We start from the raw sequence: 25,291 nt of genomic DNA on the forward strand, positions 1-25,291 counted from the left end.
CTTTAACCATTAACTTTAATCTCTTTAATCAGAGAGAGTTTGTACTAGTTAAACTAATCAGTGGTTGAATGTAACTGTATGCATTTCTTTCAATAACTTTATTGGAGCATGACTTTGAGGTTCCAGTACAGTCTTTTCATGCCACTTCCTACTTTGATTCAACTACAGTTTGGAAGGAAATATTGTTGTTTTTAATTCACCTCAATCATTTTGCAGCTTTGATATAAAAAATATAAAAAGTCCTGGAATGGAGAGCGTTGCCCTCAGTGAATCAACTCCTGAATATATGTATAAAGAGGTATAAAGTGAATTATAATCGATGAAACTACTATACTACAATAAACTACTGTAAATACAGTACAGCTGAAATGATTAATCAATTAGCTGATTGAAAGAATATAAAGTCGTGATCACTTCTCATGTAAAAACATTTCATGGTTCCAACTTCACAAATGTAGAGATTTGCTGCTTTTCCCCTCAATTATTTTAATTTATTTATAATTCTGTTCACATAAACTGTGTGGTTGTTACTTCTGGGCTCTTTGTAATTGTGGCACCATTTCTTAATATTATTTTCTGAATTTGTTATTAATTTATTCTATGAATGGAGAAAATAACCAGCACATTAATCCACAATGAAAATAATTGCCAAATAATTCACATTAATGCATGAGAACAATGTAATTTATTTATGTTGTTTATTTCGGGCATGTCAATTCATAAACATCACATTTCATCATTGTTCAAATAATACAATACACATGGCCGAAAGGGAAAAGCGGGAGAAGCCAAAGCTTATCAAGTCCCGCCCCCATTACCCACAGGATAAAATCTTCATCCTGATCTTTTCTTGTAAGAAAATAATAATATATAATTGAATTATATCACAAGTTCATAATATAAGAAGTGAGTGTATCCTCTAATACAGTACAGTCACTAATAATCAATATTAAATGATAGTTGCACAACCACGTAATCCGCCTTTACGTAAAGTTGCTTTCGACCCGCCCACCGGAGGTGACGTTGGACGATCGTCTCCTGTTTCCTTGCAGTTGATTGGACGAGCCGCGGCCGTCCGTCCTCCTGAACGTGGCGGGAGTGAAGTGAGTCCGTGAAGTAAACACGGCGGCTGCTGCTGGGAATAAAAACTGCACATGAGGAGTTTGTTCATGAGCAGGTTACGTTCAACGATGCACAAAGGCGAGAGAGCCGGACTGGAGGCGGCAGGAGTAGTAAAACCAAAGCGGAAGAGGTCAAAGACAGCTGTGAAAGAAGGTTAGCTGCACCATGTTGATGCTACTTCATTGAAAGACTTAACATTACTGTGACGTAGCCACACTGATATGATAGGGAATATAAAACAGTGCAGACATCCCTGAAACATACACCAGATTTATGAGAGACCTGATAAAAGCAACATTTGCACAGTGTGTAATTCAATACAAATAAATACTACTACTGTCATGTTTACAATTCTGCTTTTTTTTTTGTTTAAAAGCTTTTTTTATTCAGATATGAGGTGGACTATACAGCCTCAGAAATAACCTGAAGGTTCACAGAGAACCAAACTTAAGCTTCTAAAAAACTGTTAGTATAGAAACATCATATTTCAAAAGGAGCTTCGCTGTATAAAGCAGGCAGTGAAGTAGGAAATCAGCCCTGTATCATCTGTTCTCCTCATGCTCTGTCAGCCAGTATGTTTATTTGACAGGGGTTAACTGATATGGCTTTTTCATGACCGATACCGATTACTAGAAAACAAGCAGACAGAAAAACAATATTTCGCGACCAATATTACAGATATTTACAGTAACAATGTAACTCCTAGTGTCAGAATTTCAAACAACCGGTGATAAAATGAATTTGTAGAACTGTTCCTGCTCTCAAGTACAATTTCCAGGTACTTTACTTGAGTATTTTCCATTTTCTGCTACGTTATATTCTCCACTACATTTATTTTATACATGTAGTTACTAGTTACGGGGAAGATTCATATTATTCACTTTTTACAGACTGGTTATTGTGACATGTTACCTATCAAATGTACCTGTGGGCGTGACGTTGCGTGAGAGGATGTTGCATCAGAACTGAAGTTGCACATTTTTTGATGTGATTAGTTTTATTTTATGTGCAATCTGGCAAAAAAAAATCACAGATTCTGATAACCGGACAATGCTGAACATCGGCCCTGATAATCTGCCGGGGCCGATCATAGGTCCACCCCTAATACTTGATACATTACAGGAGATATTTTTGCTTGCTTGAACATCAGTGCCTTGTTGTTGACCTTGAGTAAGTGTGATGTTTTTTGTTCTTCCAGAGGAAAGCACAATTCCCTCCTCGCCGTCCACATATCACACTTTCCATGACGCTGCTGATGTTGTGCTGCTGCGCTCTCAGCTTCTCCGCTGGTACGACAAGGAGAAGAGGGAGCTGCCGTGGAGGACTCTGGTAAACGTGTTTGACGATATTTGTGTCATTGTGAACGTGCAGGAGCTGTTTCAGTGAGCCGTACATGAAACCTGCTGTTACCCTTTTATCTCTGAGTTGCACATAATTTGGCGGTTCCATTAGTTTACTTTAAGCCCTTAGTTTTTTGCTGTTTGTTGGTTTTTTGTGTGAACTCTGTTTGGAGTGAAAGTCAGTCTTTGATCAAAATCAAAAAGGCCAGGTAACTTATTCCTGAGTGTTATTATCGCAGTATCTGAGATAAAATCTTGTGCAGTACAGTCCAGATATCATATCTTGCTTTCCTGATGATGATATCTGACTAGGGCTGGGTATCACCAGGTACCTCACGATACAATACTATCACGATATCTGTGTCACTGAAGAAATTCAGAATTTATTGACTGCACTGAATCCATTTCACAGGAATTACAAAACATTGTCAATCAATTTCACATGAATGACAGCCAAGTAAACAAAGAGTATATTGCACAGTGTCTCTTCTTAACACACACACTGACTACAACTATCATTAAATATCTATATGTGTGGGTTTCAGAGCTACTTAAACCATTTTTTTGTATTTTATTTGGTTGTATACCTATGTTTGAATAAAGATAAAGCTGTCCTCCGAAGAGGGGTGGTGGTGGTGGGCCAAAAATAAAAATAAAAATTTCTTTTTTTTTCTTCTTTTTTTACATTTTTAAATATCGATATTTGGCACCAGTGTATCGATAACGTACCTCAAGACAAAATATCGCGATATATCGTAGTATCGATATTTTGGCACACCCCTATATCTGACTGTATTTGACTTTGAAATGACATTAATGTAAATTCTTCTCAACGTCTTATCGGCCATGCTGTGTCCTTATTTCAAACTTTGCTTTTCATCTAGCTATCAGCACAAATCACCTTAATGCATCATATTATGTTGACTGAATGAGTAAACACATCTGTATTATTCGAGATGGAATTCTAAAATGCCTAATTGTGATCCGCGTTCCTTACACAACTTCAATCACCCACCCTTTGACTGCACACATGAAACGGTGTGAAAACAATGACAACAGTTATCGCCGACTAATGTAATTGATTGTCTCCTTGTATTTCTTTTACAGGCTGAGACAGAATCAGACCTCAACATCAGGACATACGGAGGTGGGACGATGTTTTCTTGTCTTTACTTTTACTGCTGCCGACACCATTTACCTCAAGTTTTCTCTCCTTTTTTTTTTATTAGTGTGGGTTTCAGAAATCATGCTGCAGCAGACACAAGTTGCCACAGTGATAGATTACTACAACAAATGGATGAAGGTAGGCGGCAGCGAGGTCTTCATCGCATGAAAGTGATATATTGGATGTATTGAATGTGTAATTTAAACTCTTCCTTCACTTTGTTCCAGCGGTGGCCCACGGTGCAGGATCTTGCAGCAGCTACTTTAGAGGTGATTACTAATGAAGCGGTTGCTCAAGATGATGGTAGTTTAAAAATATAACTGATTTTAAATATAAATGTTATGATGTAATTTCTGCGCAGGAAGTGAACCAAATGTGGGCGGGCCTTGGCTACTATTCCCGAGGAAAAAGGCTTCACGAGGGAGCTCAGAAGGTCTGTGTCGTGCTTTTTTATGAATCTGCTCCGACCTTATCTAACATTTCTGTAGCATCGATCTGCTCCCAAAGGGTCATAGTATGGTTTCCGTGTCTTTACATTTTATAAGAGGTGACTATCATGTTTTAGGTGGTGTCAGAGCTTCGGGGACAGATGCCTCGCACGGTCAACAGCCTGCTGAAGCAGCTGCCTGGAGTGGGACGCTACACTGCTGGAGCTATAGGCTCCATCGCTCTGGGCCAGGTCGGTCATCACACACAAATACACACACACCTGGAGACACGTGACACTTGTTTATTGCTGATGCTGAAGGTATGTGTTGCCTAGGTGACGGGAGCGGTGGATGGCAATCTGATTCGGGTGCTCTGTCGCCTGAGGGCCATCGGAGCTGACAGCACGAGTCCTGCAGTGACAGAGGCACTTTGGTGGGATCAGACTTCAAACTATTACTTTTTCTCTGGGCATCCAAAGATGTTCTCTCCTCAGCAGGAAGAATCAAATAAGGATGCTGGCAAAAAATAAAAGCACAAAAAATAAGATTTTTAAATGATAATATAGTCTTAAGATTCATTGTTTTCTTTGTTTCAGGAGTCTGGCCAACACACTGGTGGACCCCGAGAGACCCGGGGACTTCAACCAGGCTATGATGGAGCTGGGAGCACGAGTCTGCACCCCAAAAGGGCCGCTGTGCAGCCAGTGTCCGGTACAGTCACACTGTCACTCTCATCGCAAGGTAAAAAACCCCCACAAGTGCTAAACATGTGCAAGCAGATGTGAGTCACAGTTATGGTATGTCAGGGTTGGTGTATGTATGTGAAGGTTCACGTGAAACAAGAGGCAAACTCCAGGAAGCTGCTGGGGAAGCTGGACAAGAAGCCGTCGGTCCTGCCTGATATAGAAGACTGTAGTAAGTGTCCTCAGTGTTCCTCTCACACCTTCATGGAGTCATGATGTTATATCAAAGTACTGTCTCCTCACCCTTCAGTGAACAGCGGGACATGTCCACTGTGTCCCTCCGAGCCCTGGGACGATGAGCTGGGTGTGCAGAACTTCCCCAGAAAGCCAGCGAAGAAGCCGCCACGAGTGGAGCGAACTCTGACGTGTGTGGTGATCCGAGCGGGAGAGGAGGGAGAGGACGAGTACCTGCTCACACAGAGACTAAACAAAGGTCAGTGCAGTGGTGATGACATGAACTTGTCTGTCGAAATAATGTGTCTCCAATGTTACACATGTTTAAATAGAATATACCCTGCACAATCTGATCTGTTGGGATTTTGAAAATGTTTCTCTTCAGTTTTTATATTTTGTGTTTTGCTGTCAGGTCTGCTGGCAGGCATGTGGGAGTTTCCGAGTCTCCTGCAGGAGGAGAAGAGCTCCGAGATGAAACAGAAGAAGGCGCTGTGTGCCGAGATCAGCAAGAAGCTGGGAACCCGCCTGACCGACAGCCTCCTCCAGCATGTAGGAGAGGTCGGTCAGATGTTTACCCATCGCACACACATAAAGTCTTTCTGTAGCTGTGTGACTGCCCTCTGATGCATCATTCATGGGCTGTTTGCAGGTGGTTCACATCTTCTCCCACATCCACCAGACCTACGTGGTTCACAGTGTGCGTCTGAAGGACGGTGACTCACAGACGCAGACTGAAAACGCGCAGTGGCTCAGCAAGTCGGCTCTGCAGGGAGCTGCTGTGTCCACAGGAGTGAAAAAGGTGTTTATTTTGTTTACTCAGAGTGTGTGTGTGTGTGTGTGTGTGTGTGTGTGTGTGTGTGTGTGTGCGCACGCGCCCTGCTGTGTGACGGAGGTCAGCTGCACCTGCAGGAGCGGACTTGATTATCACTCGCAGAAAGCAGACTTCAGCATCGCTAGCGTAGTTAATTACAGTGAATTTCCCGTGTGTGACATTACAGGATTACATTGATTTGGAGTCTTCCCTGTTATTAAGCGGCAGAAACTCTGGTCTCTTTTGGCCCCTACTGAGATTTCTTCTATGCACAGTTTCGTTCTAGTTTTTTTGATTTTTTTTTTCCAGCCCAGTTCTGTGACCACAAGAGTCACCAGTCAACGAGTCTACCTGCATCAGGGACATCCTTATTTGTGCGAGTGCTGCTTGCCTTACAAATAGCCAGATGACATGTGGCGCTCCCTGTAGATGTACATATTTTTTGTCTATATTTTTATGTAGGTCTGCTGGTTTGTAAGCATTTTACTGCAGGAATGCCACAATTATATACAGTGGGGCAAAAAAGTATTTAGTTGGCCGCCAATTGTGCAAGTTCCACCACTTAAAGAGATGAGAGAGGCCTGTAATTTTCATCATAGGTATACCTCAACTATGAGAGACAAAATAAGAAAAAAAAATCCAGAAAATCACATTGTCTAATTTTTAAAGAATTAATTTGCAAATTATGGTGGAAAATAAGTATTTGGTCAATAACAAAAGTTCATCTCAGTACTTTGTTATATACCCTTTGCTGGCAATGACAGAGGTCAAACGTTTTCTGTAAGTCTTCACAAGGTTTTCACACACAGTTGCTGGTATTTTGGCCCATTCCTCCATGCAGATCTCCTCTAGAGCAGTGATGTTTTGGGGCTGTCGCTGGGCAACACAGACTTTCAACTCCCTCCAAAGATTTTCTATGGGGTTGAGATCTGGAGACTGGCTAGGCCACTCCAGGACCTTGAAATGCTTCTTACGAAGCCACTCCTTCGTTGCCCGGGCGGTGTGTTTGGGATCATTGTCATGCTGAAAGACCCAGCCACGTTTCATCTTCGATGCCCTTGCTGATGGAATGAGGTTTTCACTCAAAATCTCACGATACATGGCCCCATTCATTCTTTCCTTTACACGGATCAGTCGTCCTGGTCCCTTTGCAGAAAAACAGCCCCAAAGCTTGATGTTTCCACCCCCATGCTTCACAGTAGGTATGGTGTTCTTTGGATGCAACTCAGCATTCTTTCTCCTCCAAACACAACAAGTTGAGTTTTTACCAAAAAGTTCTATTTTGGTTTCACCTGACTATATGACATACTCCCAATCCTCTTCTGGATCATCCAAATGCTCTCAAGCAAACTTCAGACGGGCCTGGACATGTACTGGCTTAAGCAGGGGGACACATCTGGCACTGCAGGATTTGAGTCCCTGGCGGTGTAGAGTGTTACTGATGGTAGCCTTTGTTACTTTGGTCCCAGCTCTTTGCAGGTCATTCACTAGGTCCCCCCGTGTGGTTCTAGGATTTTTGCTCACCGTTCTTGTGATCATTTTGACCCCACGGGGTGAGATCTTGTGTGGAACCCCAGATCGAGGGAGATTATCGGTGGTCTTGTATGTCTTCCATTTTCTAATAATTGCTCCCGTAGTTGATTTCTTCACACCAAGCTGCTTACCTATTGCAGATTCAGTCTTCCCAGCCTGGTGCAGGTCTACAATTTTGTTTCTGGTGTCCTTTGACAGCTCTTTGGTCTTGGCCATAGTGGAGTTTGGAGTGTGACTGTTTGAGGTTGTGGACAGGTGTCTTTTATACTGACACTCATTACCTTAATACAGGTAATGAGTGGAGGACAGAGAGGCCTCTTAAAGAAGTTACAGGTCTGTGAGAGCCAGAAATTTTGCTTGTTTTTTAGGTGACCAAATACTTATTTTACAGAGGAATTTACCAATTAATTCATAAAAAATCCTACAATGTGATTTCCTGGATTCTTTCCCCCCATTCTGTCTCTCATAGTTGAAGTGTACCTATGATGAAAATGACAGGCCTCTCTCATCTTTTTAAGTGGTAGAACTTGCACAATTTGTGGCTGACTAAATACTTTTTTGCCCCACTGTATGTCATTGTTAAATATACATTATTATATAAACATTTTGCATTATTCCTTTTCATACTTCACAAGAGAAGTGTTGGTGTCGTTCATTATCAGACTGTCAGCTCTTGAGGTAAAAAAAGCGCTGAGTTGATTGCTGGTCAGCGGGTTTACTTGACTGTAAATACATTTTTGACATAACACCAATACTTACTATTATATTATTACTTCACCTTCTGTTGTTAATAAATAATTTTTGAATGTCTAAGACAAAATTCTTGCACATTGCACCTTCAGTCAACATCTTGTTTTATTTTCTAGTTTTCATATAATGTGTCTCTGTTTTCCACAATGCTTCTGACTCTTGAGCTGCTCTAACGTGTGAATTTCCGCTGTGCCGACTCCTTAGAGTTTTATCTTATCTTTCAGATTGTGAAGCTATGTGACTCTGTGCACGGTCAAAAAGATGAAACCACTAAGGCAAGTACTTCTGAATATTTATTTTTAAAAATGTACCTCACTCTAAAAATGACTGTTCCAACAGCAGATTCCGCTTGTATCATTCATGTCTGCTGCTCTCGTTCAGGATGGAAAAAGACAAAAGACCGGTGGCGCCAAGAAAGTTCAGACCTCTAAAAAGCCCAGACTGAGTGCAGCTCACAGCGGCAGCAGACAGCTCTCCCTCAGCTCCTTCTTCAACACAGTCAAACAGGAATCCTGATCCGGAGTTGTGTGCAAACATCCAACATGAAGTTTTTGTCACGGCGTCACCAGTGATGGAATTAGAAACAGGATGACATCAACATCATTTAAACACTATATTTTTTTTTTTTACTTTTATACAAATCTGTGTATCCTGTATACTGTAAGAGTATCCTCTGACACTCCTGTTGGGATTCGACTCTGGGACATCAGCAGTTTAATATGATGCATTGTAGATTATGTTTTTTATCACCATGTTATTATGATGACTAGTCTCGCTATGAAGTTACATTGATGGCATCCTAAAAAAAAAGTGATTTCATCTCAGGTTAAGAGCCATTTTACGTGCATCTTGTGAGATAACTGTCATGTTTATTACCACAATAAAACTGCAGTGTTTGTGCAAACAAAGTGAAGAGATTGTACCTTGTGGATAGTAAAAGCTCAGACACAAGACAAACAAACAGGATTCATGCAAGCGGATGGCACGTGTCCACTGTCAAACAAGATGTACTCTGTAATAATGTGTCATGGAGAAAGTGATTAATTTTTTTTAAAAATCTTGTATTTTTTAATCAAAATTAAAAATCTGCCTTCGTATCATAATGAGTTTCTGGGTCGTTACTGCCACATGCGGAGTTATTTCATCTTTCATTATCAGACTACTGGAGGAAACAGCGCCCCCTACTGGGACGAACACGGAACGACCAGCCGGTCCGCCCTAAAAAGACAAAAAGTTCTCCAAACCGAAGCGAAGAAAAACAGGAAGTGATCCAGACCTCAGTGACTTCCTCCTCAGGTGTAAGTGTGCTGCCCCATGCACAGATTTGATTTAGTCCCCTGAGCTGTCCGGTAAAAGTCTTCCGCAGTTGTTTGTGTCCTCATTCATTCACCTCAGGAGGACCTGATCTGTCCGCAGGGCGTGCTGCTGCATGTTGAACTTTGCTAATAACTAGTTGCCAACTTGTGTCCAAAGGTTCTCCAGCGTGTTGAAACACCCTTAGTGAGTAAACTTCTCTCTTTACATGCTGCAGATTTGAGCGTTTGGCTTTAATAACTTTATTTTATCTTTTCCCCAGATGGCTTCTCTGTGGCAAAGTGTCCTCTCTGTGCACCAGAGGATAGTGGACAATGGAGGTATGGTTAAGATTGTTTTTTCCTCTCATGTACGGTTTATCTTGCATTTGTTTAAGACGCTGACAGTGTGTAAAACAAGCCTGTGCTGTGTGTGTGTTCAGTGTGGGGGAGTTGTGAGATGCAGATGTGCTCCATGGCGAGCCTTCACAATGACTGCTCTGTGGCTTGTCACATGCATGAACCACCATGACACTATTCAGATGGTATTATCATGTTACGGTGGTGGAAACATAGTCTAGGAGGAGAAGGAGCGGGGACCCAGATTCACCAGACTAAAACAGATGTATTCAACGTTTAGTGTTTTTTGGATCATAAAACTGCAGACAAACTGTAAAAACCGGAACACTTCCTTTGTGGACTTCAACAAAAACTGTCTTTAGAGTGGGATAAGAGTTTGGGGATATCATTGCAGCTCTTAAAAATGTATTTGCTAACCCCCCCCCCCCCCCCAAAAAAAATAAAATAAACACACACATCAGTTTTCTTGTACTGCCTGTGAAACTCTCTGTTTTAGCTCCTGTCTCTTTAAGGTCCCCCCCACCCCAATATCCAGTCTCCTCTGATTGGTCAGCTCACACACGCCTGAGCCAGCAGCGCTCACCGTGTCTCTAGACAGCTCTGTAATGTTTTCAGCCTCACTTTGGCCATGTTTATAGGGATCAATTATGCAAAAGTGTGACATGGTGACATAGTGTGATGTCACAGAGTCGCAGCGAGATGTTTCGGGGGTTTTGCTGAACTTCGGTTGGCGTTGACTTTAAACTTACAAGACCTTTTACACACACAAGAGCCTGTAAAACACACGCAAATAAATAAAAAAGGGTCAGCAATAGGTCCCTTCTGACTTGTTTCTAAACGATGCCTTCGAGTCCCTGACGCAGAGCCCTGTGTGTTCCAGACAAGAGAACGGACCCGTGGCTGCTGGTCTACTCCCCCGTCCCGGTGGCAATCATCTTCCTGATCTACCTCAGTGCGGTCTGGGCCGGCCCCCGTCTGATGAAACACAGACAGCCAGTTGACCTCAAAGTCGTCCTCATTGTTTACAACTTCGCCATGGTCGCCTTGTCCGCCTACATGTGCTACGAGGTGTGTGTGTGCTGCACGATCTGAAATATTCAGATTTACTTTGACAGGTTTGGATATTTAGTCGACGCTGCTGCGCGATTATATTACTTGTGTATCGTTGGATTTTAAGTAATTTTCTGAATATTTCCACACAGTTCCTGGTCACGTCCTGGATCTCAAACTACAGCTTACTCTGTCAGCCTGTAGATTACAGCACCAGTCCGCTGGCCATGAGGGTAAGCACGCCTCACGTCATACTTTGGTCACCTCGATGTGTTTAGTCCGTCACAAGCTACATATTTCACAAAATAATAGTTCTATCAGCACTTTTAAAAATAAAATGTACAGTAGAATATGTCAAACTCATGGTTTTCCTCCTCTAGATGGCAAGAGTCTGCTGGTGGTTTTTCTTCTCCAAGGTGATAGAGCTCAGCGACACGGTGAGTACGCATGAAAAACGTTCAATATGAAAGAATTGGGGGTATTACAGCGAGAACTCCAAAGTGTGACGGTCTCCTCCTCTCCTCCGTTATGAGCAGCTTTTCTTCATCCTGAGGAAGAAGGACAGCCAGGTGACTTTCCTTCATGTTTACCACCACGCCACCATGATCTTCAACTGGTGGGCGGGAATCAAGTACGTGGCCGGCGGACAGTGTAAGTCAACTATTTTGGTAAAAAGAAGCCTGAGTTTCAAATGGAGCATATTCCATATTTATCTTACTGTCCACAAAAACCCGCCCAGCTGCTGTCATGAACAACTTAGCCCCTGTTTTCAAAAACAATTTAAATATGTATTTGTGCCACTGACAAGTTAGGCAAGTTGGAACTTATTTTTTTGGGGTCTTTTTTGTTAAAATAACCATAGAACAGTATTTTTTTCCACATTCAAGATATCAGTAGTTCAGTTTTGTACCCAGAGGGAGTGACAGGTGTGTTTGTTGTGTGATGCTACGATGATGTTTAAGTCCGAAAAAAAAAATACCCCCAAAAATCAGGACTGTTCAATTCGACAGATGATCAGAAGACAGATTGTTTTTTTTAACTAATGTCAATAACAATAGCTTACCAACACCGTTTAGTGTGACTCAAATGCTCTGAAACCAAACCTAAATATTGTGAGTTAACATCTACATTAATCTTGGTGTCAGTGTGTCGATTTAATGAATGTCTTCCACCTCACACACACATATCATTCAAAGCTGAAAAGTGTGGCAGTTTTGATACGCTGGACAAAATTCCACTTTAAAATAAGAAAACACAAACAAGGTGTCGCTTTCTTGCAGTGTGTACGTGAGAACTGTCTAAAAACAAGCTTCCTATATCTGACTGTCATTATATTTTCAAGCCGACTGTGTCTTGTATTAAGTCTAATGAAATTTGTTCAGTTTTTGCAGTATCCTCAGTTCTCTCACCATCAACATCTTCTCTACATCGTTTATTTCCTCACGCTGCTCTGATTGTTGTTGCATTTCCTTGTCCGATCTGTATCCTGCAGCATTCTTCATCGGCCTGGTCAACACCTTCGTCCATATCGTGATGTACTCGTACTACGGCCTGGCTGCCATCGGCCCTCACATGCAGAAGTACCTGTGGTGGAAGAAATACCTGACGTCCCTGCAGCTGGTGAGCATCTCCTCTCTGTACGAAAACAACTTGTGTATATACGTTTAAAGGTGCGGTCTGAACTCGTCCTGCTGCCTCTCCAGGTGCAGTTCCTGCTGTTCCTCCTGCACACGGGTTACAACCTGTTCACGGAGTGCGACTTCCCCGACTTCATGAACTTGGTGGTGTTCGGTTACTGCGTCACCCTCATCGTCCTCTTCAGTAACTTCTATTATCAGAGCTACCTCAACAAGAAGAAGCAGAAGTGAGACGCCCGCAGTGCTCACCAGCGTCCACCAGAGGGAACAACATGCCCACAATCTGCAGGGTTTTCTCATTATCAGCTGCCAGTTAAACAGTCAAGCTTAATGGGGCACAATTTGAGTGTTACATTTTACATTTTTGTATTTTATATACAGTGTTAAACACGTGCCAAAAATACACTTTGTGATCATTCAGTTATTTATTTCTTAAATTGAGAAATGACGAACATTCAAATGATTGCTGTAAACAAACTGTACATTTTATACATTGTAGGTTGTTTTTTTCTGCATTATTGCAGAATAAATGAGTTCAGACCCTCCTCCAGAGATAAATCCAAAAAGGAAAAAAAAACAACAACAACAAAATATGGAAAATGCAAACATTTCTTTTCCACTTTTACAACAAACACGGCAAAATGATATATTCCTTTCTACACTTCAGTCTAGAACAGATTGAAAGATGTAGATCAGAGAGAAAAATCATGAAGAGGAGGGAGAGGGCATTTCATTTGCTGCGTCTGAAACTTATATATTTGGAATGAAAAAAAAAAAACAGCATTTGTAAGCTTGATCTGATTGTACTGTGAGCGTCTTAGCACCAGTGTGAGTCATATTCTTTGTACATGATGAGATCTTGGCCAATAAATGTGATTCTGAGCCTTTAAAAGACAGAAGGGCACGTGTGTTTTCTTTTCTTCCTTTTCAATCAGAATACTTCAGCTACATTATTAAAACAGAAAAAGAGACTTCTTTGTGATTTTACATGTGTCATTCCTTCATTTAAGATAAGTTAAAAAAAATCAGAAAAACAGGAGACAATAGTGTTTTTTTTTTATCTTTACAGTATTGAAAGTCCCTCTAACCCAGTGGTTCCCAACATCGGGTTTGGGACGCAGTCACAAGACGACTCTAAAGGGTCGCAACACAATTAAAGGGCCATCAGGGTGAATAAGTCATTAAGAAAATTTAAAACGGAACGGTCATAATAGATGCAGCAGGGGTTGAGATATCTTGACTTTTATGCTTCATTCCAGAAAACTAGAACGCTAAATTTTACCGACCTCCTACTGCGGAAGGTGCAACTGAATGCCACTCAAAGTCGGAATTCGTATTTGCAAACTTGAAATCCATCGACCCCGGCTTCATTATACAAATACAGCATTTGTGTTAGAGTAGTGAATGGAATATTTAAATATGATTCCAAGTTCAACAGTGCGGCTTAATAAAATGCACAGTATAATGGCCACTTGTACCTCGTGTGTCGTTTCCATGTCCTATTTTTTGATTATTTATGCAAGAAGGCTGTACTGTGGAGGCTTCACTGTGTGTCCACTCGCCAAAGGCATATCATCTCCTTACGGCCTTTTTTGTTTTTTGGCGCTTCTTGAGGTTTTTCGTCATAATAGAAAAAGCTCTCTTCTCTTCCACAGAAGTGTTTTTACAGGCTGAGTAGCACTGTACTCATCGTGACAATGCAGCATGAATTCATTAGTAAAAATGTCCCAAAACACTTTAACGGAGCACATTAGCAGAAAAAAACTCAAATTATGTTGTTTTTTCTCCCAAATCTTTGCTTATCTTCTTATGAATCACTTACAAACAATTTTTGGTTAACTGGTTACAGCTGGAAGATGTCTGCAATCAGTGATGAGACATCATTGATACAGGTTGGGAACCTCTGTTTGTTATCTACTTGGACAATGAAACAAGTCATTTGTATCATGACGGTTCAGATAGCGTCAGCTAAGCAACCCATCCCAGTCATCTAAACTGACTGACTCTCTTGCCAGTTTACCATCCATCTGGCTGCTAAGTAGGTCATAATGAGCTCTAAATGATTGTGATTTGCTATGTGGAAAAAAAAGAAGGAAACAGTAAGTAGAGAAGAGGCGATCCAAGTGTGACAAGATGGCTGTGGAGAGAGTTGGACTGCTGTGTGGTAAAGTAGGTGTGGTGAAGCGTGCCCAGCTCCAGTGTGGCTCTATGTCTCTGTGTAAATGGAGGACATGTGGCTCAGGCTGCGGTCGAAACTGCCCGCCTGGAAGAAAACGCTCTCCTCTGGGCTGGAGGAGAACTGGCACCCCGCGCTGCCCTGCAGATCCTGGGTCAAGCTGAAGCCTGGAACGGACAAGATAATGAGAAGTTTGTCGTGAAATAAATCATTATTGATGAGTCTGGCATATAGGCTCTATGGTAAACTGTCCTCACCTGCATTGCCAGCGTTGCTAGTCGACATGTGGAAGCCATTGTGCTGATGGGAAGTGTAGGCGTGAGAATCTCCTGGGACGTGGACGCCACCGACCGTCTGCTCCATCCTGTAGGAGTCTCCGAAATGGAAGCAGCTCTGAAAGCTGCCTTGGTATTCTAGGAAATGAAGGAGGATGCAGGGTAGCGGGGAGGAGGAAGAGAGGAGAAAAATAGAAACCAGACTTGATCAACTGCTACCAGCCTGCACGGGTGATTGTCTCCAGGGTCAGCGAGCGTCCGCTCCATCCGGCTGAAACTCGATGTGGATCTGAAATTATGACAATGCTATATTTGTGCTCGTGCTAACTAGGCCAGCCCCGTAGTATGTAACATTTGTCCCCATCGTCTCAGTTTGTACTCAGGATCGACCGCAGGAGTCACGATAATGGGAAAGCAGCCTTTCCTGGAGCGCTTTTACGCAACTCCCCGACCGCAGCGTGGTTAGAGAGACGTCCATGTGTGGATCTTTACAGGGAAAACAGTGTTTAAGGCATTAGGAAAAAAGCTCGGGAGTGACAGCTGAGCCTGCCATGTTAGGGCGCTGAGAGACAGCTGAGTACACGAGCCAGCATTTTGTTGGCTAATTCAGCGCAGGAAAAAGGCTTCCGGCATGTGGTTTTCCCCACTCTGTCTCTACGACTCTAATCTCTTTCTGTCCTAAAAATGCTCTGACAGGGCCACAGGGCAGTATGGCTGCTCTAAGAGACAACTTCCTCTCTCTGAGGCCTTTCATGTGGGTCTACGGCTACAGTGAGTTTAAAAAAGTACACAGGTTTTCTTGTGTGTATTCAAGTGATCTGACACTACAAATTCTCTTATAGGAAGTTATATAGACGTTACACCTGCAACGGGATTCATTTCAGAAATATAAACTGAAATCCCAATAGAACATTTTCAAATCCAAGTTAAAAAAGATTTCCTGATCGAGCCAGATGTCTTTGGGTCTGTCCTACCGTCATTTGCAGACTGGTGGTGTGGGTAGTGAGAGTAGGGCTTGTGTTGATGGTGGACATGCTGTTTCTCCAGAGACGGAGGAGGAGGCGTCCCTGTTCCCTTCATCCCCGGGGACAGAAGGGTACCCGTCACTCTACAGGGAGACAAAGAAAGTTGAGTGAACCTCTCGATCAAATATTCAGACCCCTCTCTAGACAATCTTCATAATTTCTCAATAAAATGCTTCATGCATTGTGACATCCCAATCGAAGTCGGAGCAACATGCCGGCCAGCTAACCACATGATCCGACAAACCCAGCGGAGCAGTTAGTGATCCTAAACACACAGAAGAAGAAACATTCCAGGCGTGTGGAAACTCGGGCTCCCCACACGTAATCGTCCTCCTACCACATATTATGATCTTAAGTCAACAAACAGCAGAGTGTGCATTCAAGTGAAACCAACCCGCCCCCACCCCATCCACACACACACACACACACACACACTGCCCACCACTGCAGTAACCCCGGGCTTTGTGGCCCAGAAAGAAGAAAGCACAATAGTGTTTACATTCATGACTTTTGAGAAAGAGAAATATTAAGATGACATGTTTGTGACTCTGTGGAGAACAACTGAGTTTTCCACATCAGATTACTTTTGTGGATATTGATCATTTATATAAAAAATTCAATACAACAGCCTCAAAATTGAAAATCGAGCCATACTCTCAAAGTCTTTAAATGGAACAGTCACACTGTGCGCTGGGAAAACCACAATCTGGGGATCAAAGAAGTCAAAGCAAATGGAGAAATATCACGATCAAACCACCTGATGGTAATCCCCCCATTTAGTGTCACAGTTAAACTCGGTCACCCTCTAAAACTCGCAGAACAAAATGCTGCTCTTTGCAGCTTCAGTGAATTTGTGCAGAAGCTGTCATCAGCAGCTGAGACCACGTTCTGTATAACATCATATCATCTAACATGAAAAGTATGCCGTTTTTTTATTTTATTTTTAATTTAGTCTTCGCTGTTAAGTCTGCACATCAAGGGATTTCTAAATATTTGGAGGGTTACATCATGCACTTTAAGGGGAATTCCACCTCAAAGCCATCAAAGTTGAGCAAACATTAGAGGAAATGTGAAAAACCTCCTCAGTTTACATGTCTGTCTCGGGTGAAATACTTTGAGTGCCTGAGTCACTTTTCCATTATCATGACACAAGTCTGACTTTAAATCCCTTTAAAGGAATAGTTTGACATTTTCAGGATGACCCTTATTCGATTTCTTGCAGAGAGAAAAGTCAGACCACTCTCATGATCAGTGTGACGCTCGAGCCAAGAGAGTGTTAGCTTAGCTTAGCACAAAGACTGGGAGCAGGGTAAAACAGCTAGCCTCGTTCTGTCAGATGATAACAAATATGCATGGTTGATGGTTACGTTTACATGCAGCACAGATGGACAGAGGCCTTTTAAAGCGTTTGTGTGTAAGTAAGTTGTTTAGGAGTAAAAAAAATCTTGAAACCTTTAATGAAATGCTTATGCTAAGTGAGACATATCTAATGTGCTTCTTGTTCCGCCTTCATAAGATCACTTTAATAAATTCAACCAGCAGCAGTGAGGGCCACGTCTGGTATTTATCCAGCCACTTAAATGCTGAATGTGAAAGTTAACAAGCAACTCAAAATGACCAGTGATTTAACGACTTCATGTTGTACACTTGACATTAACTTAATGAAAACAGCAATCTGGTCCAAATCCAGACTGATAGCCAACAGACCTGCAGAGCTTTTTTAAAATATTCAACAGCTACTTAGTACCCTCTCGTGAGTGCATATCAGGAATGCCAACACATAAACTGCTGCTGTGTTACTATGTGCTGCTGTGCCGTGGAAGCATATGGTTTGCACTAAGCACTATACGGACGTGATGACAGAGTGTTGCTGGAGGCAGCCGAGCCCTCAGATGACTGCTCGCTGCTGGCCTGGCTGGAGCCGACTGTATGACCTACTCCTGCCTGAGTGTGGGGACGTCCCACCCAGCACCCGGTAGCTGGCCTGGCAGCTTTGTGCAGGTCAGAGAGGGGCTGATGAAGGGAGATGGTTAACGAAGTTCCTGCCAGTGCGGAATTTATTTTACATTTTATTTAGCTGAGGGACATAGCTTCAGGCTCACAGTGTGTCTGCCTTTATCAATAGAGATCATCATAAAACCGGAATAAAAAATATATTTTGGCGTGCTCTTTTTACTGACTCCATAAGCGAACTTGTGCTTCTCTCCTGTGTATCTTCTGTCTGTTTGTCTTCCTCATAAACATATAAATGGATCCCCTGAAAGTTTAAAAATATGATGCTTGAGTATTTCAGTAGTTATATGATTCTGAGATTTCTGTTATACTAACCACCAGTAACTAAGTACATTTTATACATTTTATATTCTGCTACATTTCAGAAGGAAACATTAACCTCCTCATGACATTAAGTTATTTGAAAGCTCATAAAATGTGATATATTCTTAAAAGGTGTCATTTGTAGGAAATGACCAGAATTTTAAGGCAGCTCAAAAACTACAGAGGGCAGCAACACCGCTTTTTAGCAAAACTGTTGTGGCCCAGATCCGGCCCACAACAGACACATTCATCCTGCCCACATACCAAGTGTCATCACTCCATGCATTACGTGGGCCGGATAAATGAATTAATGAATGAATTAAAATTGTATTTCAGACAGTATTTTCCACTAACAAGCACTGACACGCCCAGAAAAGAAGTAGGAAGAAGTATGCACTTATTTAATCCTACCCCTCCTCCCCAACTCAGTAATTTATCTTTATCAATTTACAATGTCTGGTACAATTTTCTTATCTGGGTACTTACTATACTGGACCTGCTACTCTTTGCTGTAACTATGTTTGGCTGCAGTGACTACCTGTCTTTAGCGGGGTAAGGCATTCCTTGGTGGAGGATGGAAACGGCCTGTAGAGCTGCAAAAATTTCACATCTAAGAATTGAATTGAGGATGTTTTTTGGACCAAACCATGTCGTGTTTGATTAAAGTGTGTTTTACGATGAGTTAACAAAGCAATTAAGCTTGTCTTAGTTTGGTAAAAGAGAGAAATTTGAATTCAGAAAGTGTAAGGTTGCCTTTTTTTGTTTAGTGAAGAAAATAGATGTGAAAATATTTCCTGTAACCATGGGAGCCATCAGACTACTGCCACTTGCGGTACAAAGTGGTACTATGAGACAGGATGGGCTGGGGCTAGCTAGTTAGCATGCTAACTTCAGTAGATATCACTGCAACACAATACAGCAACATAACGTCAACACTGTTGTTTCTTCACATTCTGTTGATGATATTACTGTATTTTTAAAAAAAATTTTTTTAAATAACTGGCTGATTTTACACATTGTACCTTAAAAGACTAAACTACCTGAAGTTACATAAAGAAGTAAAATCATCTGCACTTCAACCAGCTACAGTATATCAATACTAATATTTCAATCATGTAATATAACACAGTGAGGAACAATTTTTTCCTGCTAATAGGTTTAATTACTTAATCAATTAGTAAAAGTACAAACACAGAGTCTTTACTTGTAAATGGGTATTTTTATCGTGTGGTATTGGTGGTATGCCAAAGATCTGAATATGTCCCATCTCACTGCTCCTGTTCTGCATGATTAGCTACTTGATACACCAGATTAGGTGATAAGATTGATGCCAGCTGGTTGGGGAATTATTCCAAATAGGAGGGTTTTTGCTCTGCATGTTTTTTTTTCTCATCATCATGTTCATATAGGTATCAAATGTAAGTGTTTAACTGTAAATGGAATGCACTTGACCTCCATGTGTACCTCTACAAAGTTGAGGAAGCTTGTGATGCACCTTGTGTTAGTCCAACTCTGGAGAAGCTAGCTGTTAGCGAGTGTGGCTAATCCACGGGTTGGCACGGGTCCAGTGCGTGGCCATGTGTTCCTGCAGAGAGCAGCATTCCCCCAGGAGCTGCTGTCAGCACAAACTCAGGAAACAGTTATACTGTTCATATTTTTACAAGCTGCCTCTATGTGCAGCTAAAGTGAATCATAAGCTAATCACTGCCAGCTGCCCCCGGCCCTGCTCTTGCTGGTCTCTAGCTTGATGGCTACTCGAGGTATGAGGGGAATCTTTCATATGCAGCATTAATCTCTCTCCTGATATTCATCTTCACTGACCATCCTGCTTTTTCCAGCAAGCCCACCCACTCCTGTCCCGCTGCAGTGAGAGAGTGATTTGACCGGTGACCCGTTGATTCCTGAAGGGGGGGGGGGGGATTTTAAGGTGAGGCTATCAGATTAATGGACTCAATTTTAGAAGTATTAGGAAGGTTCGAGGTTGGGGAGAGTGTGGACAGATAGCTAAAATACCCTTGTGTGCTGTCTACTATAGCATGTGACCTCAACTGCGTGAAGATGGTCTCAGGAGATGATGTTTATACGGACATTTTTACAGTGATGAGCTGGATGTTTAATGAGACCTCACTCGCTCGGTGACTTTGACTTGAGTGGCTCAGTGACTTTTTCTGTGAGTAATAAGGGCAAGTTGACGTCATTGTGGGAATGGAATTTGTTTATGACTAAACTGTGATCTCAGTAGAGCTTCAACAGAAAGATGAAAAGGACTTACAACGTAAACTGGACCCTGAAGTCCAGACAGGATGACTTGTATTCAGGCATGTGTGCTTGTACATCAACTACAACTATGATCCAGAAACATTACTCCCAAGTTGATGTACTCTTGTTGTGTTAAAGAGAAGCTGCTCTTGGACTCCTGCCTCTTTGTACTGGGGTGGATGGGATAGAGGAAAGATTCATGAGCAGTCCTGCTCTGCTCCTCGTTCATCTTCCTTCACCTGTAGCTAACTGTCCCACCAGGGAGCGAGGATCAGACCCTGTCCTCCACAGACCCTTCGCTCTCAACAAACACCCTCTACCTCCCCTCTCATCTCCCCCCTTTGTAGCCGAGTATTAAGCCCCTCTGATGGATGACAGGGGCTTCTTTGGCGCAGACTGGTGGGAACACTTCTGGTTCTGGTTAGCAAGCTAATGCAGTGCTTGAGAGACAGACTACAGAATCCAGGCTAAAGCTAAGCTAAAGCTAAGCCAGCCCTGCAGGCCCCAGTGTGAAGAGCACACCCAGGGCTCGGGAGAGATAACTGCCTTAAACACATAGGATCCGTCCTTAATCACCACCCGTCTTGGAGGAATATTGACAGTAAATCACGTGAATCCTTTCTGTGCGTTAACTGTTTGTGTAGACGGGCTAATTGAAGGCCGAACATTTTACAACCGCGCACCACAAAATGAGTGACTGACCACAAGCTGCCATGAGCAACTACCTCAAAAATGTTTTTGTTTGGGCTGTGAGATAGACACTCATTTTCTGGATCATTTGTACAATGATAATGGCTGGAAGACAGACGGTGTTGAGTTAAGAGCCGTGAACGTCCCCCTTCAGAGCAGGAACTCTTAATGTAGCTCTGTACCTTCTCTGCCGCCACTCTAACTCAATTAGCCCGTGTCAATCACTGCTGAGGTATCAAACCACCTCGCACCAATATTTGCAGAGGGGCTCTAATATCAATAGGCAGGTGAAGGCGGGAGACTCTCCCCTCCGCAATTATATAACCACATATGGCTGAAGCAGTGAATGACAACATTTACCACCCATCTCTCTGTGAGCACAGGCCGCCATGGTGGAACAGCCACCACTATGAGAGAGAGACTCACACACTCAAACGCACATGCACTTGTGCCACGCCGATCACTAAATGTATTTTAACTGGCATATTTTAATATTAGTTTCAGAAAAATGACACTGGTATATACAAAGTCAAAAGAGTCTAAATGGCACATTTGAGCCAGAGTCAACACATTTAGCTATGAGGTCAGAGGCTGCCACACTAGAGGCAGGTTAGTTTGATAATTTTGTCAAAATGTTTAATGTCCTGCTAAACCGTTTGGGAAAAACAAGTGCGGCGCTGATATTGACTTTGGCAACAGTCTGTATACTCAAGGCTTTAAACATGTAAATCAAATGCTCCATCTTCAGGCAAATGTGAGTAGACATTTCATGCCCGGCGAGGTGCACTGTAGGTCTCTGCCACAGACTCGCTTTTTGACTCCTCTACCCCACCCTCCGTCCACACTGTGATGAACAGATAGGGCACTACTGTGTGTATGTGTGTGTGTGTGTGTGTGTGTGTGCACTTATGAGTGTTTTTAGGTCAAGCATCTTGATTTGATGAAATCTGGAAATTTGGAAATTGCTGCAATTTTAATGTCGCTTTGTCATCACGTCAAAAGAATGTAGGAGCTTAAGGTGGAAAATACATACGTGAACACAGGAGATTACTTTTATGGCATGATGGACTCTAACGTTACATGCGTAAGCACCGCTAACCACACACGCACATTCACAATGCTCAGATGTTCCTCATCAAGCACCCAAAGGAATGAGCCCACATCTCACATCCAATATGTCTCCCTGCCAGTGCAATACTCTTACAGCATCCCGTACTCAGGTCCTTTCACTTTCCATTTCTCTCCTCGAGCTGGTAATTGTGCATGCCGGTGCGAGAGAGAGGCACTGAAACCGCAAGGTAATTTCAACAGCGTTCTCCTCCTGCTTTCAAGGCTTGAAACAACACTTCACCTTCCAGATGCTTCCAGGGCGACCTGACGTTTCTGAGCGGCGCTCGGACGTTTACATCCAGGCGCTTTTGCCGCGCCGGCCCACTGCACTGTTTGTGCTGGACGTCTGCTGTGCCTCACACCCCAATCACATGCAATCATGTGTGTTTCCTGGATTACTATATGTAAACTCCTCTCACTCACACACACTCCCACACACGGAGACACACACACGAATACAAATGCATGCACGGCCCTGAGAGTAAGAAAGCCATCAAACCTCATTCTGTCATAGGCCTGTGCTGTGTATACTCTCATAAAAGTGTATATACACACACAGACACCCAAAGAGCAGACCACAGAGTTAAAAGAAAGCATGTTTACGTAACACGATCACTTTTGTTACACAGGGCTTATGATGCCTGATTCCATCCACTCTTTCTCAATGTTATTAAACTGTAAAAGACTGTTTTCTTTCTCTACCTCCCCGGTTTTCGGCACATTGTTTAGTACAGTACACACTGTGCCTCCTGACGACACTCGGCCTCTGCAACTCTGCTCCGCTGGCTCTCTGGGGAAATCATCAGCACTAATAGGAAACATGCTGTGCCCCTCACACGTGCACACGCACGCACACACACACACACACACACACACACACACACACACACACACACACACACACACACACACACACACACACACACACACACACACACACACACACACACACACACACACACAGAAAACAACACAGATGCATGAAAAGCGTTGTCCAGTCGGGCTGAAGTGTCCTTGAGCAAGACAGCTGCTCTTCTACAAGCTGCAGGTTTCTTTGTTAATATTTTGTGTTTTTGTACTGTAATTAATTCATTTTCATGACAGTCAATGAATGCTTTCTTTAAATTTAAAACAGAACTGAAAAGAAACTCGTTTACGCCTTTGCCAAAGATGTCACATGTTACAATAGGCTTCTGGCGCACTTACTAAATAATACTGAATTGTCTTCAGTCTCTTTAAAGGTGTGCCCAGTTGGACTTTACATAATAATCTGGCAGATGCATCTTCTTTTAATGATCAAATGCAGTTCATTGTTTCTATCTGTCATATGATCCCTCAACAAATCAAGTGTATAACACAGTTTATGATGGTCTGTAAATCATGGACGCCAACAGATTTGCACAACATGAATGTTTGGTAATGTTTTCTGTTTTCATAGAAAATTTGTGGATAAAACACCTCACAACGTAAATACCCAACAATGATCCTATCACGCTGCTTCAACAGTTTACCCTCATTAAAGTGTGAATCATGTCCGGCCAAGCCATTTGGTCATTGTGCTGATGCTGTCGTATCCAGTGGAGATATGGGACCTTATGAACACTGATCCCAGTGCCAGAAATAGAGCCAGTGATGTGTCACGTTGACCCTGCGGTGACCAGCACGGCCCCACTTCCCACCAGGGATGTCTTAGTGGTTGTGGACTTGAGTTTGTTTCCAGAGAGACAGCCAAATAGGTTTGTCAGCAGGACCGAGAGGCTTAAGCTAACATGATCTAAGTGGGTTCGCCCTGCGGTTCTGCCTTGATAAATAGATGAAAAACAATGGAAACACAGTGTGAGGATCATAATACTATCAGTGTGATTAAAGGAGGAAGCAAGTTCATCTGAGCTGCGTGGGTTTGTAGTTATGGGGATACTTACATGTTAATGTGTAAAAATGGTCATCTGCAATGATTTCTGTTTTGTTTAGATGCTGCTCTCGTTCATCTTAATCCAAGTTTCATGACTTTAGCTAGAGAAGTTTTGACCCGGTTTAACATGACTTTACATCACGTATTTCAGTTCACTGAGAAAAGTTTTGGTCATTTGACAGGATTGTGAGAAAGAACTACATGACTGTTCATAGAATTTTCCTCTCATTAATCAGGGAAATGTACACTTTTACCAGATTTAATGTTTATATTTCCCACCCTTCTGGCACATTTATGATTTCACCTCCCTCCACAGTGACCGTGAGTGTCAGAGTGAGTATGACACATCGCCACAGCTGAATACATCCATGTGACACGGAGGACTCACCCGTCTCTTGGGCCATCCATGGCAGCCAGTGGGGACAGGTGGTGAGGGCTGCCAAGGTCCCGGTCCAGTCGGTGTTGTCGGGAGGGCAGGTCAGTGGCGGAGGTGGAGGGGGTGGGGTTTGTGGTCGGGGAGAGGAGCTCCACGGAGGCGCTGTGATGGGGGGTGCTGGAGCCAGTGTACAGGCCTGAAAGACAAACAAAGCTAATTCAGTAAACGTGCCAAATAAACCCAAGGGCCCCGCGCTCCATTTGTCCTTTGAACAAATTAAAAGCCATTTCATGGCAACGGGATTTTGTTTTGACAACCTTCATCCAATCAGAGAGCTCCATGAAATGAAATTCTGTGTTTGAGCTGTTTGTAATTTAGGGTACATTGTTTGTGCTGCCACAGGGATTGGTCTTGTTTGTCCTTTTTAGCTGTTTGTTCTTAATACACAATAATAAACTAAAATGTTACACATGTTTGTACAGTGACTTTAAACAGTAGGACATTTAAAAGGGGGAAAAAGTTAATGGATAACCTCTGTTTTGTGTGTGTGTGTGTGTGTGTGTGCGTGCATGCTGACACTCTGGTTATGGTTATGTGAGCCCGTAAACGTGTATATGTGATGTACTTCTGCATGTTCAGGTCCGTATTCACGCTGTTCTGAATAAGTAATTTTTGTAAACTTCTCGGAAAAAAGAAGGGAATAGTCTAATTTCCTGACTCGTAAAGGTCCAATACATCTTTTACTTT

General features: G+C 42.6%; 3 protein-coding genes across 8 annotated transcripts in view; 2 read left to right on the top strand and 1 right to left on the bottom strand.

Annotated features, from left to right (window-relative positions):
* The first annotated feature begins 1,087 nt into the window (after nt 1-1,087).
* mutyh (mutY DNA glycosylase) lies at nt 1,088-9,169 on the top strand. The gene is made up of 15 exons (XM_030432401.1): nt 1,088-1,275; nt 2,321-2,451; nt 3,570-3,609; nt 3,692-3,765; nt 3,855-3,896; nt 3,989-4,060; nt 4,193-4,306; nt 4,391-4,488; nt 4,652-4,796; nt 4,883-4,970; nt 5,049-5,231; nt 5,385-5,530; nt 5,622-5,771; nt 8,291-8,341; nt 8,448-9,169. The coding sequence occupies exons 1-15, from the start codon at nt 1,155-1,157 to the stop codon at nt 8,580-8,582; spliced, it is 1,590 nt and encodes a 529-aa protein (XP_030288261.1). The 5' UTR covers nt 1,088-1,154; the 3' UTR covers nt 8,583-9,169.
* A 118-nt stretch (nt 9,170-9,287) lies between these two features.
* elovl8b (ELOVL fatty acid elongase 8b) lies at nt 9,288-13,301 on the top strand. Of its 2 annotated transcripts, none has more exons than XM_030433093.1 (8): nt 9,288-9,566; nt 9,643-9,700; nt 10,599-10,786; nt 10,921-11,001; nt 11,149-11,205; nt 11,305-11,419; nt 12,261-12,388; nt 12,472-13,299. In XM_030433093.1, exons 2-8 carry the CDS (start codon nt 9,643-9,645, stop codon nt 12,634-12,636), a joined length of 792 nt encoding a protein of 263 aa, XP_030288953.1. In that variant the 5' UTR covers nt 9,288-9,566; the 3' UTR covers nt 12,637-13,299. The 2 variants fall into 2 exon arrangements, with proteins under 2 accessions (XP_030288953.1, XP_030288954.1); XM_030433094.1 differs by having other exon boundaries at nt 9,306-9,364; nt 12,472-13,301.
* glis1b (GLIS family zinc finger 1b) overlaps nt 13,025-25,291 on the bottom strand; it is an 85,248-nt gene continuing 72,981 nt past the window's right edge. For all 5 annotated transcript variants that reach the window (XM_030433091.1, XM_030433092.1, XM_030433088.1 and 2 more), the window contains exons 12-15: nt 24,557-24,740; nt 15,831-15,964; nt 14,839-14,994; nt 13,025-14,748 (exon numbers count right to left, since the gene is read on the bottom strand). In XM_030433091.1, coding sequence (XP_030288951.1) covers nt 14,612-14,748; nt 14,839-14,994; nt 15,831-15,964; nt 24,557-24,740 — 611 coding nt within the window. In that variant the 3' untranslated portion in view covers nt 13,025-14,611. The remainder of the gene's footprint in view (nt 14,749-14,838; nt 14,995-15,830; nt 15,965-24,556; nt 24,741-25,291) is intronic.

This window comes from Sparus aurata, chromosome 11 (genome assembly GCF_900880675.1).
Source record: "Sparus aurata chromosome 11, fSpaAur1.1, whole genome shotgun sequence".
Taxonomy (NCBI): Eukaryota; Metazoa; Chordata; class Actinopteri; order Spariformes; family Sparidae; genus Sparus; species Sparus aurata.

Excerpts from the sequence above, each read along its gene's own strand:
- mutyh (XM_030432401.1), top strand. The coding sequence starts at position 1,155 with ATGAGGAGTTTGTTCATGAGCAGGTTACGTTCAACGATGCACAAAGGC. Across the intron at positions 4,061-4,192 it reads TTCACGAGGGAGCTCAGAAG|GTGGTGTCAGAGCTTCGGGG; the intron begins GTCTGTGTCGTG and ends ATCATGTTTTAG. Across the intron at positions 4,489-4,651 it reads GCAGTGACAGAGGCACTTTG|GAGTCTGGCCAACACACTGG; the intron begins GTGGGATCAGAC and ends TCTTTGTTTCAG.
- elovl8b (XM_030433093.1), top strand. The coding sequence starts at position 9,643 with ATGGCTTCTCTGTGGCAAAGTGTCCTCTCTGTGCACCAGAGGATAGTG. Across the intron at positions 10,787-10,920 it reads CCGCCTACATGTGCTACGAG|TTCCTGGTCACGTCCTGGAT; the intron begins GTGTGTGTGTGC and ends ATTTCCACACAG. Across the intron at positions 11,206-11,304 it reads TGATAGAGCTCAGCGACACG|CTTTTCTTCATCCTGAGGAA; the intron begins GTGAGTACGCAT and ends CGTTATGAGCAG.